The following is a 21,544-nucleotide window of genomic DNA, read 5'->3' as shown; positions in this document are numbered from 1 at the left end:
TATTTAAAAACCTAATCTTGATTTAACTGTCCTTTATAATTTCCGTCCCATTTCAAAATTGCCATTCCTATCAAAAGTTTTTCCCAGCATTCCTCCTTTTTAAATGAAAATCATATTCTGGATCAATTCCAGTCAAGTTTTAGGGCACGCCATAGCACTGAATCAGCTCTTCTTAAGGTGTTAAATTATTTATTGTTGTTTGGGGACAATGGAAACTGTGCTGCTTTGATCTTAGTGCTGCTTGTGACATGATTGATCATGCCATCCTTCTAGACCGTCTTAAACTAGAAGTTGGCATTCAGGGTACTGCTCTAAAGCTATTTACTTCAAATTTGAGAGACCGGACGTTTTCTGTAAATATTGGGAACTTCTCCTCCTCTGCATCAATCACCTGTGGGGTACCTCAAGGCTCCGTCCTAGGCCCTATCTTATTCTCGTTATATATGCTTCCCTTGGGCTCCATCTTTCAGAAATATAACATCTCTTACCATGGCTATGCTGATGACACTCAGCTGTACCTTCCCCTGAAAACTGATGATAAGAAATCCCTGATATCACTCTCTGATTGTCTTAGAGATGTTAAATACTGGCTCGCTAAAAACTTCTGATTCATTTTGATAAACAAGTAAATGCTGTTGTCAGAAGCAGCTTTTTACAACTCTGGGCCATTGCCCATTCTTTCCTTTAATGATTTAGAGACAGTTATTCATGCATTCATTTCCTCCCATTTGGACTATTGTAACTCTATGTATATGGGAATCTGTCAGCCTACCCTGTCCCGCCTTCAGCTTGTTCAATATGCAGCTGCTAGGATTTTAACTGGTACAAAAAAGAGAGAAAGCATCACTCCTGTACTGGCCTCTCTCCACTGGCTACCTGTTAAATATAGGATTGATTTTAAGGTTATTTTATTTGTTTTTAATGCCCTACATGGATCTGCACCCTCCTATATTTCAGACCTCCTTAGCCAGCACTCTTCCTCAAGGACCCTTAGTTCATCCAACAAACTGCTTTTGTGCGTTCCACGGTCACATTTGAAGTTTAAAGGAGGTCAAGCCTTTTCTGTTGCTGCTCCAAAGTTGTGGAACAGCCTACCTTTATATATTAGGTCCTCTACTAGTTGCAACGTTTTTCAATCTCACCTTAAGACCTTTCTTTTTCTTGAGCATTTGTGTCTGCAAATGGGTAGGAAGTTCTGTTTATGTTTGTCATGTCCAATACATTTGTTTAGTTGTCTATATGTTTTGACTGTACAGCACTTAGGAAGACATAAGTTGTTTTTAAATGTGCTTTATAAATAAATGTGACTTTGACTGAGCAAAACATTGGCTTTTCAACCACATCCTTTTGTTGCCCATGTTCATGACAATCCACTAATATATTGACAGACACAAAACAGTTGGTCAGTATGTTCGACAGGTTCTTGTCCAAACAACAATAGAATTATCAACATATTTCACAATACAGTGTCACACTTCAACAATTACGCGGCATAATTACATTTAGTTATGCAGATTTTGCCCTGCTTTTTAGCTTTGTACATCCTCAGTACGCAGTATAAAACAACAGATCATGTTTTGGTGCTTCCTGACACATTTGAATTGATTGTGTATGAAATTAGGCAACTTATCATTTAGCCGTGCATTGCACTGTAATCTGCTAAAAGTACATTTGCCTTCACCACAGTAAAACGCGGTTAAGTGGTGACTAACGTTTGTCTCTTTTCTTCCCGTTTTCTTTTCTAGGTGGGGAACTTTGAGATGGGAATCCTGCAGATGAGATACCCAGTGTGGCCCCGCTACGGCACCTACCTGGAGCCAGTGTCAGATAACAGGCACCTGACAGTGGCCACCCTAGAGGAACGTCCCTTTGTCATAGTGGAGGCTGTTGACCCCATGACCGGAACATGTGTCAGCAACACTGTGCCCTGTCGCCGTCAGTCCAACAAGACAGAGGTGTAAGTCCCAATATCTGTGATGTTGATGTGATCTTTCAAGACTTGTTAATATGTTTCTGTCATTCGGTCTACTATTTGGTCCATCAGTAAAAGGACATCCCTTGACATCATTACATAAAGGATTATTAGGAACACCATACTAATACTGTGTTTGACCCCCTTTCGCCTTCAGAACTGCCTTAATTCTTCCTGGTATTGATTCAACAAGGTGCTGAAAGCATTCTTTAGAAATGTTGGCCCATATTGATAGGATAGCATCTTGCAGTTGATGGAGATTTGTGGGATGCACATCCAGGGCACGAAGCTCCCGTTCCACCACATCCCAAAGATGCTCTATTGGGTTGAGATCTGGTGATTGTGGGGGCCATTTCAGTACAGTGAACTCATTGTCATGTTCAAGAAACCAATTTGAAATGATTCGAGCTTTGTGACATGGTGCATTATCCTGCTGGAAGTAGCCATCAGAGGATGGGTACATGGTGGTCATAAAGGGATGGACATGGTCAGAAACAATGCTCAGGTAGGCCGTGGCATTTAAATGATGCCCAATTGGCACTAAGGGGCCTAAAGTGTCCCAAGGAAACATCCCCCACACCATTACACCACCACCACCAGCCTGCACAGTGGTAACAAGGCATGATGGATCCATGTTCTCATTCTGTTTACGCCAAATTCTGACTCTACCATCTGAATGTCTCAACAGAAATCGAGACTCATCAGACCTGGCTACATTCTTCCAGTCTTCAACTGTCCAATTTTGGTGAGCTCGTGCAAATTGTAGCTTCTTTTTCCTATTTGTAGTGGAGATGAGTGGTACCCGGTGGGGTCTTCTGCTGTTGTAGCCCATCCGCCTCAAGGTTGTGCGTGTTGTGGCTTCACAAATGCTTTGCTGCATACCTCGGTTGTAACGAGTGGTTATTTCAGTCAAAATTGCTCTTCTATCAGCTTGAATCAGTCGGCCCATTCTCCTCTGACCTCTAGCATCAACAAGGCATTTTCGCCCACAGGACTGCCACATACTGGATGTTTTTCCCTTTTCACACCCTTCTTTGTAAACCCTAGAAATGGTTGTGCGTGAAAATCCCAGTTACTGAGCAGATTGTGAAATACTCAGACCGGCCCGTCTAGCACCAACAACCATGCCACGCTCAAAATTGCTTAAATCACCTTTCTTTCCCATTCTGACATTCAGTTTGGAGTTCAGGAGACCACACCCCTGACCAGGACCACACCCCTAAATGCATTGAAGCAACTGCCATGTGATTGGTTGATTAGATAATTGCATTCATGAGAAATTGAACAGGTGTTCAATTTCCTAATAATCCTTTAGGTGAGTGTATAGCCACTCAATAGGATCTTTCATCAAGGAGTCTCTGGTGGTCACATCCAGGGAGGGTGACTACAGTAGCAAGGGCCTTATATCCCTTGACATCATTACATACGTTAGAAACAGGAACATCAAGGTCTCTAGTGAGGGACTTGTCGCCTTGATATTGTCCACGCTTGGCTACTATCTTGTGTCTGACCTCCTCAAACAATTCTCTGGTTTACTTTCTTTTCTCCATGTCCATTTCAGTATGTGAAGTGACACAAAAAAGGAGAGCCATTCCTTTTATTCCATTCAAACAGTTGAAATTGTGATTTTTATATTGCAGGGATTTACATCTCACCACGTGAGTTCAGTACCAAAGTAAAGGCGAATCACCTGCTTGAAACTGCTTTGATGGTTCCACACATGACATTATCAGTGATTTGTTGGAAAAACACTTTACTAGAATAAGTGAACTGCACGTAACATGATGACACATACAATATGTGATTCTCACAGTCTTGATTCATAGTACATTTGGTACACATGATTATACTGTTATTAATTTCCTGTTATGTTAATTATGTGTAAAGACCATTATTGATGAGATGCCTCATAGGCTGTAGAGAAGTTCTGTTAGGTTCTATCAGAATGTAACAAATAGAACACATTCTGCAGTTATGTAGGATCGTAAGGGATCTACTTCATCAAATCCCGTCATCCATGAACCTGTCATGCTAACTATTCCTTGTTGGAAAGTACACAATCTAACGCCCCTGTGGATACAAAACCAACTAATGGCAGCACGCTAACCCCATTTAGTTAGAAATCCCAGGTGTAGAACATGCTGTGGTTGATTAATTTGAGCTGGGAGAGTGCCATTAGCCATGAGGAGGATGAAGAGGCTCTTGTCCTACCATTAGACCAGGCCTGGGTCCTTATCACACCAAGGGGTGAGATCCTCATTAAAGCCAACGGCCAGAGTGCAATCACAGTAATAACAGTGTGACTCAATGAGGGAAATACGTGCTGCTCGCTGGGATATCAATTAGATTGGTCGATTAGGCCGCCTCATCAATCCTGGACACCTAGAGACTGATAGCGGGATTCATTAGCGAATGGGTAAGGGGAAAGGCAACACTTCCCATTATCCGTCACTGACAATGGTGTTAACCAGGAGAAAGGGATGAGCTTTTTTCTGTGAACATTTTTAGCTGCTTGGAGAACGCCCCCCCCCCACCCCCCCTTGCGCCGACCAAAACATCCCATTGTTATAATCTGCATTGTTTTAGTGTTGTTGTTTTTTTTTTTTGTCTATACTCACATTTCATGTTGAACAACATTGCCAATCAATGGGTTCCTAGAGCAATTGGACAGACCAAGAAAGCAATTAAAGGGCCCAGTTAGTGAGTGGATATGTAGGCCCATTGATAATGGTACAACACCTTGGGCTTTGTCACTAACAACCAATGGTGCCTCCGGCAGATAATGGACCCTGTGTGTAGTCAGTGTTTTTTTTTTTTTTACTCATAATATTTCCTGTTTGACCAGACAGGGAAGCAGGAAGACATGGCATATGCATCAATTAATCAATTAATGCCTCACCGAGAAACCTCTTCCATGCCCCGAGACCACTGCTGAGGCCATAACTCACGCACACGTTGCCCATCTGAGCCGGGCGCCACCGCCACAAGCCATCCGTCAGACTGGACTATTTCTGGGCCCTGTATTTCGATCACGCGTTTTCGTCCTCAGAGAGACATGACTTACAATCGTTCAGTTTACTGATATCTACCGTGTTCAGGCTGAATATGACTCCTATTTCTGTGTTTTTTTTTTTTAATCTATTTTTCTCTAGAGCTCTCTGTAAATCTTCACCCTACTAGCTTATATACAGGCCCATATATAGGAGAGTGAAATTCTTGTTTGCAGCAACCACAGAAGATCAAAGCTGAATCATTTCTATTACAGTATTACTGTAAGACTAAAAACATCACTCTATTACTTTAAGACAAACACACGAGCGTATTACTGTAACACAAAAACATCACTGTATTATTTTAAGACAAATACACCAGCGTATTACCGTAAGAAGAAAAAACGATTACTGTAGACAAAAGCATCACAGTATTATATTGTGACTGCTATTTCTTTATCCATGTAGCATTCTATATCAGGGGATTCAACTCTTACCCTGCTGCTTTTATGTTCTACCTCATCATTAATGTCCCACACCTGGTGTCCCAGGTCTACATAAGTCCCATATTAGAGGGTTACAATGACAAAACAGACTGGAACGGTCCAGATTTGAGTGTTTCATATAAACTATTATTTCTTGATTGATGGATAATGGGGATAACATGTATATATGTAAGGGGGAAAGTAGATGTCATTTTGAATCAGTACAAAACATACTGTGTGAGATGGATTAAAATAATCATAGAATTACATACAGAGCATACTTTGACGTTGAGATAAAAATGTATGGGTTGGACCCAACCTCCCTAAGCTATACCCCAGACCAACTCACCACTAATCTACACATGAACAACGCAAAGCGTCGTGGTCCAAATGACCTTGTTTCAAAGGTGAATGTTTCAAGGGCTTGCTGCTGTTTATACAGACCCAAAAACAACTGCGTCTTTGGATTCCCTTGAGATAAGCAGACGCTTATATACTCAAATAATTACATTAGCAGTGACAACAACGCAGCCTTCTGTCAGCAAATGCACAAACACATTAACGCAGGCACGCGCACTGACTAAAGAAGCACGCACAGGCGTATACACACAGGCACACTATTTTATCTTCTCCAGCCTATCAGCATCCCACTTAACCTCCCGGCGGTTAACCCTGTGACTGCTGGTGAGACGAGGAACGCTGGGACCTGTCTGTTCCCTCCGCCTCCTCCCAAACCGCTCGCTTTTTCCCCCTGAACCCTTTGTCGAGACGGCCTGCAGCTCAGCACCTCCTTCAGCTGCCGGTGCGTCTCATTTCTCCTCATCTTCCTCTTCTGTCCGCGGGCTGAAGGCACGCTCGGCTAGCCCGGAGGTCTGCGGGAGGTCAGGGGTGATGTGTCATTAGAGCTCAGTCGGTCCCCCACACCCCACGACGTGGTGCTCTTGTGTCCTCCCAGCCCGCCACTTTCTGAGAGCTGCTGGGTAAGCCCCTCCCCCATTTACTCCTTCGCTCCATATTGCAGATTTGCAATGCAATATCTATGTGAGCCCTCCGAAAAAGTGTGTGTTGTGGGCCCATGTGTGACTTTAACCGTGTTGACAAGGTCAACACAGCCCGAAGTCCTATTCTGTTGATGGTCCATTGATTGTCACTCACTCACTTGTTAATCTACCATGCAGTGGAGGGATGTTTTCCATGCACGCATTCCAACAGTGCTCCCATTATCTTGTTAGTGTAAAACTAGAGAATACTTTCCTAATTGCGTTTTTTGGTTATCCTGCTGATTTATTATTGTACCCGTCATCAGCCCATACTTGATACTGCATGCACCAGGTGGTGGTGTCCATTTACTTCCCCTGGATTCAATCGGTTGATCATTCCTGCCGAATGTGTTTGTGCTTGTATCAGTAGAGCTTCTTTGACAGGGTCATGCAAATGATTTTGGACGCCATGCCGGGATAGACCTCACGTACATTGGACCTCATGCTGGGGAAGACCTCACTTACATTGGACCTCATGCCGGGGTAGACCTCACTTACATTGGACCTCATGACGGGGTAGACCTCACTTACATTGGACCTCATGCCGGGGTAGTCCTCACTTACATTGGACCTCATGCCGGGGTAGTCCTCACTTACATTGGATGTCATGCCGGGATAGACCTCACCTACATTGGACCTCATGCTGGGGTAGACCTCACTTACATTGGACCTCATGCTGGGGTAGACCTCACCTACATTGGACCTCATGCTGGGGTAGACCTCACTTACATTGGACCTCATGCTGGGGTAGTCCTCACTTACATTGGACCTCATGCCGGGGTAGTCCTCACTTACATTGGACCTCATGCCGGGGTAGTCCTCACTTACATTGGACCTCATGCCGGGGTAGTCCTCACTTACATTGGATGTCATGCCGGGGTAGACCTCACTTACATTGGATGTCATGCTGGGGTAGACCTCACTTACATTGGACCTCATGCTGGGGTAGACCTCACTCACATTGTTCAGCTTAAAGAACGTGTATTGCACTATGTGCAACACACATAATGCAACATCAGTTATGTTTTATAACTTGAGGGAGTGAGAAAGAGAGAAATTGTTGAGATGAAGAGAGACAGAGAAATGCATGAAGAGAATGCTTTGAGACATTGGCAATGGATCAAGGTCTAAAGGATTTCTTATGTAGGCCGCTTATCTGTCCTGGGCCAGCACGCCATTAGCCAGGCAGCAAGTAATCTAGCATTGTGTTTCCCTCCTGCATTTGTTTGTTTGTGATTATTTTGTGTTTTGGTCAGCCCCGGCTGTCCGTCCATCTGTTGTAACCGTGACATAATGCGCAGGCATGTGGAGCCGCTCGGTCCCTCCAGTTCTTCCTGCACCCCCACTCCTGACGTCATCTCCTGTGCACACGTCAAGGATGCCTTTTTATACCGTTCTGTTTCTCTATTGCCTTGCCTCCTCCCTTTTCCCCCGATGTGTTGTTTCCTGCTAATCTTTCCTATAAGAAATCATAGATAATTGGATTTTTGGATGCTTGGTCCGTGTAGTGGAAACGTTAACCATGGGCTTTTATGAAACAAAAAGAGACGTTTATGTTTAACTTTGTTGTTTGTGTTTGAAATGTCATGTCTGGTGTGTTTGTATTTCCTTATTATCTAAGCATTATTACAGGTCAATGGTAACACATCTCGTCCATTCACATCCAATTGATCTATAGCAGCTGTGTAATCGGTACCCAATGACAACATGATTTAAAGGGAAGACTTGAATATTGAAATGGGAGCAAAGCAGTTAATGGGCTTCTTAGTAACCATCAGCTCAGTACTGTATGACTCAATCAATAAAAGCTGCAAAAGCATCAAGCACACCAACTCTTACACATAGAAGCCCAACGATGCTCAGTCAGTGGAATATGTCTGACCTTGTTTGACCTTAAACCCCCATCCAGGTACCACCGGCGAAGGCTTCAGACATCTTTGCTCTTCTAGTGTTTGATTTTGTCCTTTGTCTCCCCAGTATCGTTGGTCACACTGAGCCCTACACCAAGCTGTGCTGTAAGGGCTTCTGCATAGACATCCTGAAGAAGCTCTCCCGCACCACTAAGTTCTCATACGACCTCTACCTGGTCACCAACGGCAAGCACGGCAAGCTGGTGAGAGGCAGCTGGAATGGAATGATCGGAGAGGTGAGGAGATTACGGTCACCCTAACAGGCACTACGCTACAAAGTTTGCTCATCAAGGAATGGAAAAGCCAATAAATGTTTGTCTGTTTCCTGAGTTAGCTCCAATTTGGGTTTATGTTGGTTTATGTAAGCAGGGAACAGGGAGCAGTTTATCTCTTGGTCAATAAGAAGTAAATGCTCTTGGAAATAAGCTCCACCCTTAAACAAATGAATTATTCTTGCCCACCGTGTTCCATTGGAGGTTACAGCATTAGTTCTAGTGTAGAGAAAAGCTGTTATGCTAAATGGGACGTTGGCCACAGTAGCAATGATTATGGCTGATGAGACGCCATTCAGAGAATCAACATGTTGAACTAAGAGGTTATTAATAGCAAACTTCATATCAGGGAAAGTAGAAATATGGTAAATAGGACGGGAAGTTTAATCCTTACCAGATACATACTATATATGGTGGAACTTTCACCACGGCATCTGTCAGTTCAAACTATAACTTGACTATCCAGTAGCAACAAACATTGTACAGGGTTTTAAAATGCCCACTTCCTGCAGGTAGCTCTTTGTCAACCAGAGCCAGGGGCTTATGTAGCAGGCACTAGGTCTATGCTATATGCGGCAATACCATTTAATGGGTCAAGGATTAGCATCGGCAAGAAATGATGGATGGTGACACTGCAGAGATGATAGGCGGGTTAGATACCAGAGGCTGTTTATCTGCTGCTGTCTGTCTGAATGGGTGTTGTAGTTTATCAGCTCCAAGACTACACACACTATGTCATCTACCAGGATTAAAGACATGCATGTCAATGTTAAATATGGACTGTCAAACGTTTGTATCTTTTCAGCCAAGTGCTCACAGGCCAAAACATATACCAGTTTTTGTGTACCATGTCATCCAGTTGTTATGTCATCCATTTTGTATTGTACCTATTTTTGCCATTTTTATGACATTGTTAGTGGCTCGTTAATAGCTAATGAATCCACTAGCCTTCTGGGGGTCTTGGGGAGATTTGTGACAAATACTATTAATGTGTCTGCACTTATGACAACAGAGAGAAAATGTATTTCCTGCAACTGTACAGATGTGGCTGTAGTGCAAATACAAATATACAAAGGTACTCTCTTTGCTATAGGGTAGAGATTTAGTTGAGATAAAATGTTAGCGAGTTAATGACTTTTCACAGATGTTTCCCTGACTTACGCAATATTGTGAATATGATATCTGAAAGAGAATGACTAATCTAGACGTTCTGTGTTGTATCCCCTTTGCTTTCTCCCAGGTGGTCTACAAGCGGGCAGACATGGCCATTGGCTCGTTGACCATAAATGAAGAGCGATCAGAAATTATCGACTTCTCTGTGCCGTTCGTGGAGACGGGGATCAGTGTGATGGTTGCCAGGAGCAACGGGACTGTCTCGCCCTCTGCCTTTCTTGGTGAGCATGTAACACCTGCTTCTCTAAACAAACTGTTTCCCGCATGCTTCTGTTGATGCTAATAACTTGTTTAACCGTCTGAAAATAAGAAATGAAAATGGTACTCTAGTCAGCGTTTAGATCACAACTGAATATACAACAAGCTGCTTTGCATTTCAGAAACGGAATGCTCCTATTAGTGGTTCTGGCTCGCACCAGTCTAGGCCCGTTCAGCGCTACTTTAACTCATTTATAAAGGGCAATCCTATCAGAATCTGCTGACTAAGTCTAATACTACAGCAATACTCGTTGTCCGGCAAGCAGCTGTGTAAGCCCATGGTTTCAGCGGTTGCTAGGAAGGTGTTTTCTCCCTCCCTGTCCTCTGTAGAGCCCTACAGTCCGGCGGTGTGGGTGATGATGTTTGTGATGTGCCTGACGGTGGTGGCAGTCACAGTGTTTATCTTTGAGTACTGCAGCCCCGTGGGCTACAACCGTAGTCTGGTGAGCGCCAAGGGTGAGTGTCAGCTCCGACCGCCTTCCCCTCCACCCCCACCCTCCCGTATCAGCAATGGTAGAAAGTCCCGGAAAAGTAGGTTGAACTATCTCTATAATCACATCAGAGAACATTTTGAAATTCCGGCGAAGCAGTGTGTGAACTCATGTTGGACACACTCTTAGTGAGTCCATTCTGTGTTTTCCACCATCACGTCCCTGTGTTGGGCAGATCCTGGAGGCCCCACCTTCACTATTGGAAAGTCTGTGTGGCTGCTGTGGGGAATCGTCTTCAACAACTCCGTACCCATTGAGAACCCAAAGGGCACCACCAGTAAGATCATGGTCCTGGTTTGGGCCTTCTTCGCTGTCATCTTCCTGGCCTCTTACACAGCCAACCTGGCAGCCTTCATGATCCAGGAACAGTACATTGACACAGTCTCTGGACTGAGTGACAAAAAGGTAGGACGATTCATCAGTCGTCGGTAATTCTGGTCGATTTTTGAAGGGGGGGGGGCTTGGAATTATGTACTTACAGTAGTGTTTGCTGTTAGGCTTAGGCAAAATATAGAGTGGCCTACTTTTGATGAGCAAACAGTAGCTGGCTGTGAACGGTTTCAGAGAATACAAATAACCACAGGCAGAGCCGCAATGTCATGACTGGGACTTTTTCACTCATACAAAAACATAATAGGATCCACGGCGTCTGTGGTAAAATTAAATTAGATCCCCAATGTCTTTAGGTGGAATGTCTTTGCAAATCCTCTGGAATGTACTACACAAGTGGATTTTCCAGTGATTATATATTCTAGTATTAACTTATGCATATTTGTGTGGTCCGTGGAGGTGCTCTAAACCAGTATCGACAAGGAAATCCATGTTAAACCTTCAGTTCTAGAAATGATTTGTAGACTCTTTGCTTTGAAGCAGTAAGGGATTAAAGAGGCATTTGAGGAAACCGACCAAGCTGTCCACTGCTCATTACAATTCCCAAAAAGTCATTTACTGTTCTTCCCACATTATCTACCGGCTCTAATTTGCAAAGAAAAACTAGAACCTACTGTGTCTTTTGACAGACAGGACATCTACAGATTTAAATCAGTGCAGAATACAAAGAAGCTTATTGAGAACGAATATTTTTTCCAGCTATTATACTAGGACTGGAAACCGCAGGAGGAACATTTCATTTGAGGTGTGTAACATTTTAAATAGAGACTTTCTCCAAAAGAATCCCACATGTACGGAATAGTAACTGATTTGGAGGACAATAGCTTTCAGCTGGTGTTAATGTAGGGACAGGTGAATGTTTCACCTCATTGGCCCTTTAACCTCAGAGGCATGGCATCGTACTGGGATCCCATGACCAAAACACTTCCTCCTGCCTCGTAAACAATGTCTAGTTCCATTAAATCCTATACGCTTTACTCCGGGCAGACTTGACTCAAGCTGTTAACCGTTATCCAGAGATTTCACCACATGACATGCATGCTGTGCCTAGTAGTACCAACACTACCACATCATTCACTACCACCTCATTCACTACCACATCATTCACTCATTCATGTGTCAGCAGTTTGACCTCGTCATCACGACCTGAGCATCCTCATGCATTCGGTGTTCAGGAAAGGACAAAGGGGGCAGGGACATCACGTTTTCATCTCTCCAGGTCCACACCAAAAGACAGCTGTGAAACATAGAGCGCAAAACACTTGCACCAAGGGTCTCTTTCATTCGTGTTAAATGGCTCAGAGGACCTTTCTCTCATTCCGTCAAGCCAAGGTTATTAGGAATTGTCATTTGCATGAGGTTAATGAAAAGGCAGAACATTTGAAGCAGTCTGGGTAATTAAATGAATGTGGTGCACTCTGCGTCTGAGGTAAAGGGACCTGGCAAAATAAAGATTAGGAGTTTTTATTACAGTCAAGGGGGAAGGAGTCATTTTCTAATTCTCTGGAAAGCATGGCCTGTTGGCAGATGTAATTTTTTGTTCACTGGTTCTTCTAATTGTTACATTAGCTGTGGAAATTAACAAAGAAAGAAATCATGGAGAGGAAAACCTTAGCTGACTAGTTCATTGCAACTTGAGGGTACAGGAAGAAATCAAAGAGACAATGGTCATCATATATTCAAGTACAAAGTTTAAGTGTCATTGTGTATGTTTCTTTAAAATGTTTTTTCATGCATCTAGGCTTTCTATGAAAGGGTTGATACCTCAATAGAAAAGGTTACTAGAGAAGTATAACAAATTTAGTAACTTAAAGGAATTGTTCACAATACCTCAACTATTTAATATGCTAATTACTATTCTAAAACATCTCCTTAACACAATCTAGAATGAAGGAATTTGAATTATGCGTTAGAATCGACTTCCTTTGTATTTGCCTGTACAGACCTAATAAAATGGCATAAACACATTTCCCACTACCTCGGTTTATTTTTGCAAGAAGCAAGACTTTACAATAGCTAGTGACCAGTATCAGATGATGTACCAGATGTTTAGAAAACCACTGAGTGGGGGTGACTATGCAGAGCAGGAAGGGCTGCCCCAACAGAGTCGTAGTTTTTTATAAATGGGAAAAATGTTGAAGCCTTGTACATTTATCAATATTTCTGCTGATAGGAACATTGCTGAAAGACATCCATGGGCGCCCCCCCCCCCCACTCCACTCAGATGCCCATTTAATATGCAACTTTGTCAGACTTTTTTTTACTTTTTGTGTAGTTTGGTGAACATCTGGTGATTGCACCAACACACATTTTCTTGGCTGAAGAAATAGAGCTACTATGATTGTAGTAACTCTAATCATTGTTTCTAGACAATCTGTGAAACGATGTGGGCTCCTTGCATTAAGATTTCACCCTTATGCATTTTAAAAAACAGTTTCAGAAGCCCCAGGAGCAGTATCCGCCATTTCGTTTTGGCACGGTCCCAAATGGGAGTACAGAGAGGAACATTCGGAGCAACTACCCTGAGATGCACGCCCACATGGTGAAATACAACCAGAAGGGGGTGGAAGACGCCCTCAACAGTCTCAAATCTGGGTAATAATCATCACACAGTCATTGGCAGAAGCAGACTTCAACGTCAAGGACAGAATACATTTCATATGAAATCATGTGTTGATGTTTAATTAGTTATTACATAGTAGTGGTCAATTCGGTTATCATTGCATTTTCTAATAAAACAAATCCCTACTCTATAGGAAACTGGATGCCTTTATCTATGATGCTGCTGTGCTGAACTACATGGCGGGTAAAGACGAGGGCTGCAAGCTGGTGACCATCGGAAGTGGGAAAGTCTTTGCCACCACTGGCTACGGAATTGCCTTGCAGAAGGAGTCACGCTGGAAACGTCCCATAGACTTGGCCTTACTCCAGTTCCTAGCTGATGGTAAATTATAATTAACCCCGTGCGGAAGGGGGGATGCTAACTGTAAATCCAGGTTGCACTTATCCTTTTAGGCCTACAGCCAAGGTCAGAGCAGTAGTAATGGTCAAACTGACGAGCTGTCCATTAACGGTGAAAAAAGTGTCACTCACAAAAACAAGGTAGGATATAAAAAGGTAGGATATAACCTCCGAAAGGAAAAAGTTTACTCTCCAGAAAACAGTGACGTACACTGCGGCACGGATCGCTCAGAGGTAACACAGAGGTTTGACCGAGATCCAAATAACAATGAGTGCTTAGTCAGGTGGCACAGAGGGGAGAGATAAGGCATGGTCACACAATGACAACCAGACCCAGAGTGTTTTAATAAACATCTAACACTCCCTGTGTTCCCTCCTCGCTCCACAGGTGATACACAGAAACTACAAACGGTGTGGCTCACAGGAATTTGTCGAAACGAGAAAAAGGAGGTGATGAGCAGTAAACTGGACATCGACAACATGGCGGGTGTCTTCTACATGCTACTGGTGGCCATGGGGCTCAGTCTGCTGGTGTTCTCTTGGGAACATTTACTCTACTGGAAGCTCAGACACTCTGTACGCAAGTCGGAACGTCTCGACTTCCTGCTTGCAATCAGCAGGGTAAGTGTTGCTGTCCTTATAATGGATAAATAAACGCTCTACTTTGATTTGGGCTTAAAATGCAGAAAAAGTGGCCTTTTATTGTGGCCAGCCTAAAGCACACCTGTGCAATAATCATGCTGTCTAATCAGCATCTTGATATGTCACACCTCTGAGGTGGATGGATTATCTCGACAAAGGAGAAGTGCTCACTAACACTGATTTAGACTGATTTGTGAACAATATTTGAGAGAAATAGGCCTTTTGTGTACATAGAGAAAGTCCTAGATCTTTGAGTTCAGCTCATGATAAATGGGGGCAAAAACAAAAGTGTAAATTACAATTTAAGCAACCTTCATCTTAAAGTTTTGACATGTGTGGAAACTAAGCCAGTGGCAATTTACTTATTTGTTTACTGTCTTTCTTTACACTGACCTGAATGGATAAAAGTTTTAAATAACTTGCTGATGTACAATTTTAGACAATCCTTAACCCAATTTTGCTTATACAAATCTGTGTAATTTTCTTTACTTACTAAGCTAGGATAATAGAATTTATATTTTCTCAAAGTGAAAATGATAACACATTCAATCATGTTTTCTAGCTGATTAGAAACAGTGGGCAGATGTCCAGGTTTGGGGTTTTCATCTTGTCAAACTGTGTAGGGTTTTGGATTTGTTCCAAAAACGGACAAGGCTTTTCTATCTATGCTAATCTCCTCTGTTTTCCAAATGTTTCTGCAGGGGATCTACAGTTGCTTCAATGGTGTCGAGGACTCTGAACACAATGGGAACCTCCAAAACCCGGACGTCACCACCAACTACACCCAGGCCAACATGCTGAAGATGCTGCAGACAGCCAAGGACATCGTGTCTTCAGCCAGAGTGGAGAATTCCCTGGACAATGCCACCAAGACGATAGAAAGTTGGAGCCGGCGTGGGGCCGACAATGTTCGCGTTGGCCTGCCGCCCCGAGTGGCAACGACCGTCGACATGGCGCAAAGGCGACTGCCCTATATCTCGAGCATCACGGACAACCACTCCACCTACCCACAGAGGGCACTCACGCCCACCTTCCCCATCCACTACGGAGACAGTGCCAACCAGCCGTTGCTGGACAAACCCAGGGTGGTGACGCGGCCCACCCCACTGCGCTACACCCTGCCGGCCCGCGGTAGCCACCAGGTCTATGAGAGGACGCTACCCATCTCCAGCCTTAGCAGTCCCCACATCGCTATGAGGGACCCCGCCCCCCCTGGCACCTCCGCCCACAACCCGTACACGCACGCCCACCACAGTAGCAGGCTGTATGTGGAGGGCCAGCCCCAGCACCCCAGCTCCCCCTTTGTCCCCTACAGAGAGTTCCAAGTGCCAGACATCTACGTGGAACGCCACAAAGCGCCCCTGGCCAGGAAGTTCAGCTACCCCCCCGACCACATGGCCAGGAAGAAGAGGACCCACAACTACGTGTTTTCGGAGCCCCCGGACACCAGGGGGAGGAACGACTACGACGAGCCGACCTCCTGCCTGGCTGAGCTGAGGGCCAACCACCTCCTGAATAGCCACGCCTCAGTGGCATCCGCCATGGCCTGCGGAGGAGGCCAGTACCCCAGCGGCAGTGCCAGCTGCAACTCCTGCATGAAGCCCTACCTGGAACCGGAGATGGATGACGTGCCCCTGCTGGGGAAGGACAAACTCAACCGTCGCGCCTCCTTCCTCAAGGCCACCTGGGGCAGCGAGAGGATCCGCCAGCTGGACGAGAAGCCGTCCTCCTCCACCATGCCTGACCTGTTCCCCCGCGTGGTGGTGGCCAACCCCAAGCCGCACAAGCTGTACGGCAGCCAGGGGAACAACCTGTGCTATACCCTGGCGGCTGAGCCCGCCTACCTGGACCCGGCCCATATGGGGTCATACCCCTACAAGCAGCAGAAGCTCAAGTACTCCCAGTCCACCCGGCTGCCCTCCTACAGGGAGGCGATCCTGCAGAATGCAGCCGCGTTGCGCCGCTCCTCCTCCACCGTGGTGCACAGACACTACTCCACCTACCTGAACTCTTACACGGACATGCCTGTGTACATGGGCCCGCTGCCCCAGGGGCCCGGGCAGTTCTACAACAAGGACATGTGCCACCTGTTTCCTTGCGCTAGCCACTGCCCCGACAATACAAACCTGGTGCCCCGTATGGGGGACCGGCAGGTGATGTACCAGAACAATATGTTCAGGGGCTTTGAGGGTGCAGTGGGGTATTCAAGAGAAGAGCCACCCCTGCCCGGGTCCGGGAGCAGAGACCGGAGGCAAGTGTTGGTGGCCAGAAGAGTCAACAGTCCCTATGTGCCAAAGCCCTGGGGCAGGGTGTCCAGTCTGGAGTCTGAGGTCTGAGAGCCAAGTCCACCCTCCACACCTTCAGAATGATGGACTGTTCCTCCCTCTGTGGAGAGGAAAGCCAGCCTGGGAGCCTGGGAGCCAGCCTAGGAGCCAGCCTGGGAGCCAACCCCTCAGCCTTTGGTTTAAGCAAAAAAATGAATGAAGTAGCTACTAGAGCAGGACTTGAGTGTTATACTCAGTGCAATAATATCCTTGGCTGCAGGAAGAAAGGAGAGGACACAGTTATTAGTGCTGGGGCGTTAAGTAAACTTTAAGTGATAAGAAAAGACAATGTTGAGTAGTGTTTAATATCTTGAAATTTAAGCTGTTGATTGTTCACATTTTTAAATGCTGTCTTGCTGTGAGGAAAAAAGAGGGTGGCAATGTACTGTAGCCTCTCACTCTTAATTCAGCAGTTTGGACAAACCAGTATTTTTCTTTTATTTTAAAGTATTTCGGTATCCTTCCATTTAAATTGCAATTTGTGGAATATATGAGAACGATAATTCATGATTTTGTGATCAAACCACAGAAATGTCTTCCACGACTTTTGTAAGTCCAGGAGCTCTGGGGAAAGCTGTCTGTTTGAGGCTTTTTGCTCCAGGGATCACTGATGTAATTTGACTTTTTGATTTTAAAAAGGGACAAAAATAAATTATGATCTGTATTCCCATTGTTACTCTACTCTTTAATAAATGAGGAAGCCCACGTCAAAGGCTTTTTGGAATCGTCTGCCTTTTCCTTTACTCCTTTTGTATCTGAGTGAGACTACAGGTCAGATCCCAGGCCAAAAGCAGGTCAGATCCCACGCCAAAAGCAGGTCAGATCCAAGGCCAAAAGCAGATCAGATCACAGGCCTCTACATTTGAGCGTCTGCATGAGTTCAACTCTTTTGGGCCAGCTCTGTTGACTAATCTGGAAAGGTCACTTAGGTTTACTTTGACACACATTTTGTATGGTACAGTATGTTATAACGTGCAAAAACATGTTTTAACACAATTTGTATATTACATAACATGCTGTATCATAAAAGATCCCGTCTTTGATTCCGAATGATTTTTGGGTTACTGTACAAAAACCTATAGCTACTGCAGTGCATGAATATATAATGAAAATACCCTACACTGATCACAAACTGTAACAGGGGATCAAACAATCACAACACTCTTGCAGTATTCCACTTGTCTAAAACTAAATAACTCCTGAGGTGGGGCTAAGGGTTTTAGTTAGATCCAAATCCAAACCAAAGCTTTGAATTCCCACCACTACTAGAATGGCCAACATTATGGTATTACTTATGACTACAGATAAATCTGCCCCCTGGGCTCATCCTGGGATTCCATTCCCTGACATCAGCCTCTCTGTGATTCTGATGTCAATCGACACCTCAGCTTACTTCCTTATCTATGAATGGGGGAGCATGGGCTCTTCCGGAGTTACTCCTACGTCTTAACTCAACAGTCGAACCAGCAGCATTCAGGTTCGTTGCGATATCAGCTTGCCGAAAGACAAAGTTGGACGTTATAGAGCACGTGACATTTCGAAGGAGCGTTTCTGTACTCTCTGCTAGGCTGAACGGGAAACGGATGGGGAAGGTGGGTGATTGTAGTAGTTGATAAATGATTCAACACGTGCAGATGAAACATCACTGGGAGAGGCCGACTGGCTCTGTCAGACATCCACAGTAATACACCACACACCCCATGCAGTTGTCTGCTGGAGAAATGACAACCGTTTGAAAGTCATGTCAGCTTCTGTGTCGTCAGCTTCTGTGTCGTCGGGAAGCTTTTCACGTGCAGCAGAAATGGAAACTATGAAGGATTATTGTTGTACCATTAAACTAAGCAGCGTGTGTTTTTCTAATGCGCATTGTTACTGGAGTGATGGAAAACACTATTGTCTATTAAGCACATTATTATTCATGAGTAGATATGTTATGGATTTATGAAAGACGGCACTCTATACATTACAACAGAAAGAGGGAAATTGAGTGCTATATAGACAATATTTCTGAAGGTCCTTAGGTGAACATCTTATCAATTGTTTTAGCTCCCATGAGTCCTTAACAGATAACCCTGAGCAATGAGTGCTTTTCAGCAAGGCCAAATATCTGTAAAATGAATATTTGAAATCATCTAATTGAACAAAGAGAGATAAATGCCTTCAGCACTTAATGTGTCTGAGAAACACGTTGCGGCTGAATAAACCCCCTTTCAAGTTCCTCAAAATAAACCTTTTGAGAGCAATATAGAGACTCTTTCAGCATACTCACTGCTCAGACAAATCTATTTAATTTCTTAGAGTAATTAATGACTAATGCTGTGATCTGTGTGCTTTGCAATGTGACAAATGTGCTCGCGCTCTCTCTCCTTAAAATATTAAAATGTTCCTAATTTAGGCATGCAAAGGCAGCCAATGCTTACCAATTCATTTCACAGCATTACCACATAAATACAGGACAAGATTATATCTAAACTCAGGAAATATTTTATGAATACAATGTGACTGTAGATTCCCTCAGCGTGGTGATACATATTTTACTGTTCCCAGTGATGCAGATAGGTGAAGCACTTCTGTGCAGCTGAAGTCAGAAAAACCGGAAGCCTCTCACTGTCCCTCACTTTTAGAGAAATCCAAAGTCTCTTACTGTTCTTTTTGCACAGCTGCTTACGTGTCTACTCAAAAAAGGGATTTTCATTCATTGACAGTTGCAGTAAAACTCCCTTTGCCCCAGGGATGAGGTGCAGAGGGCCACACATAAAATACGTCATATTTCTTCGCTGTCAACATCTGCGAAAGACTGTGTTTCGTCCATATTAGTTTTTTCAATGTTTGATGCTCTGTGACTGTCCACCATTAAGTTTGGTGAGTGTTAGTATTCACTGGGCATTTTGACATTTCAAGGTGTTTTGAGTTAGATATCCACAATTCGCGTTACACTCTCAGTATCTCATCCCATCCCGGCCTCTGGGTCTGTAGATCATACATTTAGGAATAAGGATTGGCCTTCCCCGTTCCAATAATCACACCTGGGCAGGGCCAGTGCCGAGCTCTGAAGCCCCACGGGTTATTAAGGCATGGCTGGGTGAGAGGGCTGCTTAATTCAGGTTCATCAACACGTTGGAGTGGGCTGTTATCTGGAACGGAGCCAGGTCCCGACACAACAAACAGAACTGACCTGTTGGCTCCTGCTCATTAGTCCAAGCATGTGTGGAACCAAGCTAACCAACAGGGCAGGTCAGCATGAAGGCTATCAAGCCTTGCTGGGCGTTTGTCTACAGAAAACTCCTTCCATCACAGTGATGACAGCTAGCTTCTTAAACAGTGCATTTCACCAAAAGGATACAATGGCATGGGCTTAAACTACAGATTAACAGCTTTAATTTGAAGACATTTGGATCCTTATCAGATTAACTCTTTACAAATAACAGCACATTTTGTATACAGTCCTCCATTTAAGGGGGACAAAAGTATTTGCACCACTGGCTTCACAGTCGTTTCCTAATATGCAATTTGCTTTTGGAGTTGGTAGCTGGTGACTGACAATACCTGGACCAAAGAAGGGTTAATTCACGTCAAGCTGGCCATTATGGCGCAGATACATTTGAAGATATCAATCTGAGACATAACCAAAATCAACAAAAAATGTACTTTTAGAGAAAGAAACAAAGCCCTGGTTAGCTCAGCAATGGGAAATGACCTGGTAGACCATGGATGACCTCTACAGCGGATGATGAAAGAATGCTCACCAAGATGAAGAAAAAAAACAACAAACAACAACAACAAAGAACTGCAACCTACCTCTCCACATTTGGGTTTTTGCAACTGCCTGAAAAGAAAAGCTGACTTGTGTGCCAAATAGTATATTATTTGCATATGGCCCTGTACAGTAGCCCTGATTAGCAATTGCGCACAAGTCTGTGTAAGCTTCAAAACTGAGCGATTTATATTGAGGCACTCTCCATCTGTCTTTAAGTCACAGACCTATCTCGCAAAGTTAGATTTGTTATTAGAGTTGACTAGATTGAAAAGGGTTTTGATTATATGTTGATTCGATCAATTACTTTAATATTTTGCATAGTGGAAACTAACAGGGCACAGAGCTTGGAAAGAACCCTGGTCTAAATACTTTCAGAAGGCACTCTACCATGACCAATCGCTGTGTTCAGACACTTTGCTTCGTGCCTAAGAACAGCTCTGAGCCGTGATATATTGGCCATATACTAAAAACCACTTCTGCCTAATTGTTTAATTATAGATTAGCCTAAAATAACAGTTTAGTCCAATATATACTATGTAGTTTTGTTTTACAGCTTGTCTATTGTGTAAACTGATGACCCACAGTTGTTCAGATCTCAAGTTCTTTTTACTGAGAGGTGGAGGACGATTTCATAAACTTTGCCGAACTGGTTGGTGTAAGTTGTTGCAACAAAGGTTGCCAATTTTACCCTCCAAAAATGTGTTTTATAATTATTCTTATACTACTAATAATACAAGTACTACAACCATTACCAATTATAATAACAGAAATAATAATAATATCTGGACAATACATTCACAGACCTAAATGTGGTGTGCTTGCCTACTTGATTACATAAAAAATATTGGACTGACAGTTCAAGACTGTAGTAGGGTTAGT

At 43.9% G+C, this 21,544-nt stretch overlaps 1 protein-coding gene across 2 annotated transcripts in view; it reads left to right on the top strand.

The window, feature by feature from the left end:
• The window catches only part of grin2ca (glutamate receptor, ionotropic, N-methyl D-aspartate 2Ca), a 93,629-nt gene extending 76,006 nt beyond the window's left edge, over positions 1-17,623 (top strand). Inside the window, exons 5-13 of one of the 2 annotated variants that reach the window (XM_010891692.3) lie at positions 1,746-1,957; positions 8,465-8,633; positions 9,910-10,063; positions 10,431-10,556; positions 10,767-10,996; positions 13,416-13,576; positions 13,738-13,925; positions 14,331-14,563; positions 15,286-17,623. In XM_010891692.3, the coding sequence (XP_010889994.1) occupies positions 1,746-1,957; positions 8,465-8,633; positions 9,910-10,063; positions 10,431-10,556; positions 10,767-10,996; positions 13,416-13,576; positions 13,738-13,925; positions 14,331-14,563; positions 15,286-16,920 (3,108 nt within the window). In that variant the 3' untranslated portion in view covers positions 16,921-17,623. Of the gene's footprint in view, positions 1-1,745; positions 1,958-8,464; positions 8,634-9,909; positions 10,064-10,430; positions 10,632-10,766; positions 10,997-13,415; positions 13,577-13,737; positions 13,926-14,330; positions 14,564-15,285 lie in introns of both variants that reach the window. The other variant, XM_010891690.3, reaches the window with a different exon arrangement.
• The last annotated feature ends 3,921 nt before the right edge of the window (positions 17,624-21,544 follow it).

Source organism: Esox lucius, chromosome 11 (assembly GCF_011004845.1).
Source record: "Esox lucius isolate fEsoLuc1 chromosome 11, fEsoLuc1.pri, whole genome shotgun sequence".
NCBI lineage: Eukaryota > Metazoa > Chordata > Actinopteri > Esociformes > Esocidae > Esox > Esox lucius.
This window is presented reverse-complemented; position numbering and strand designations above follow the sequence as displayed.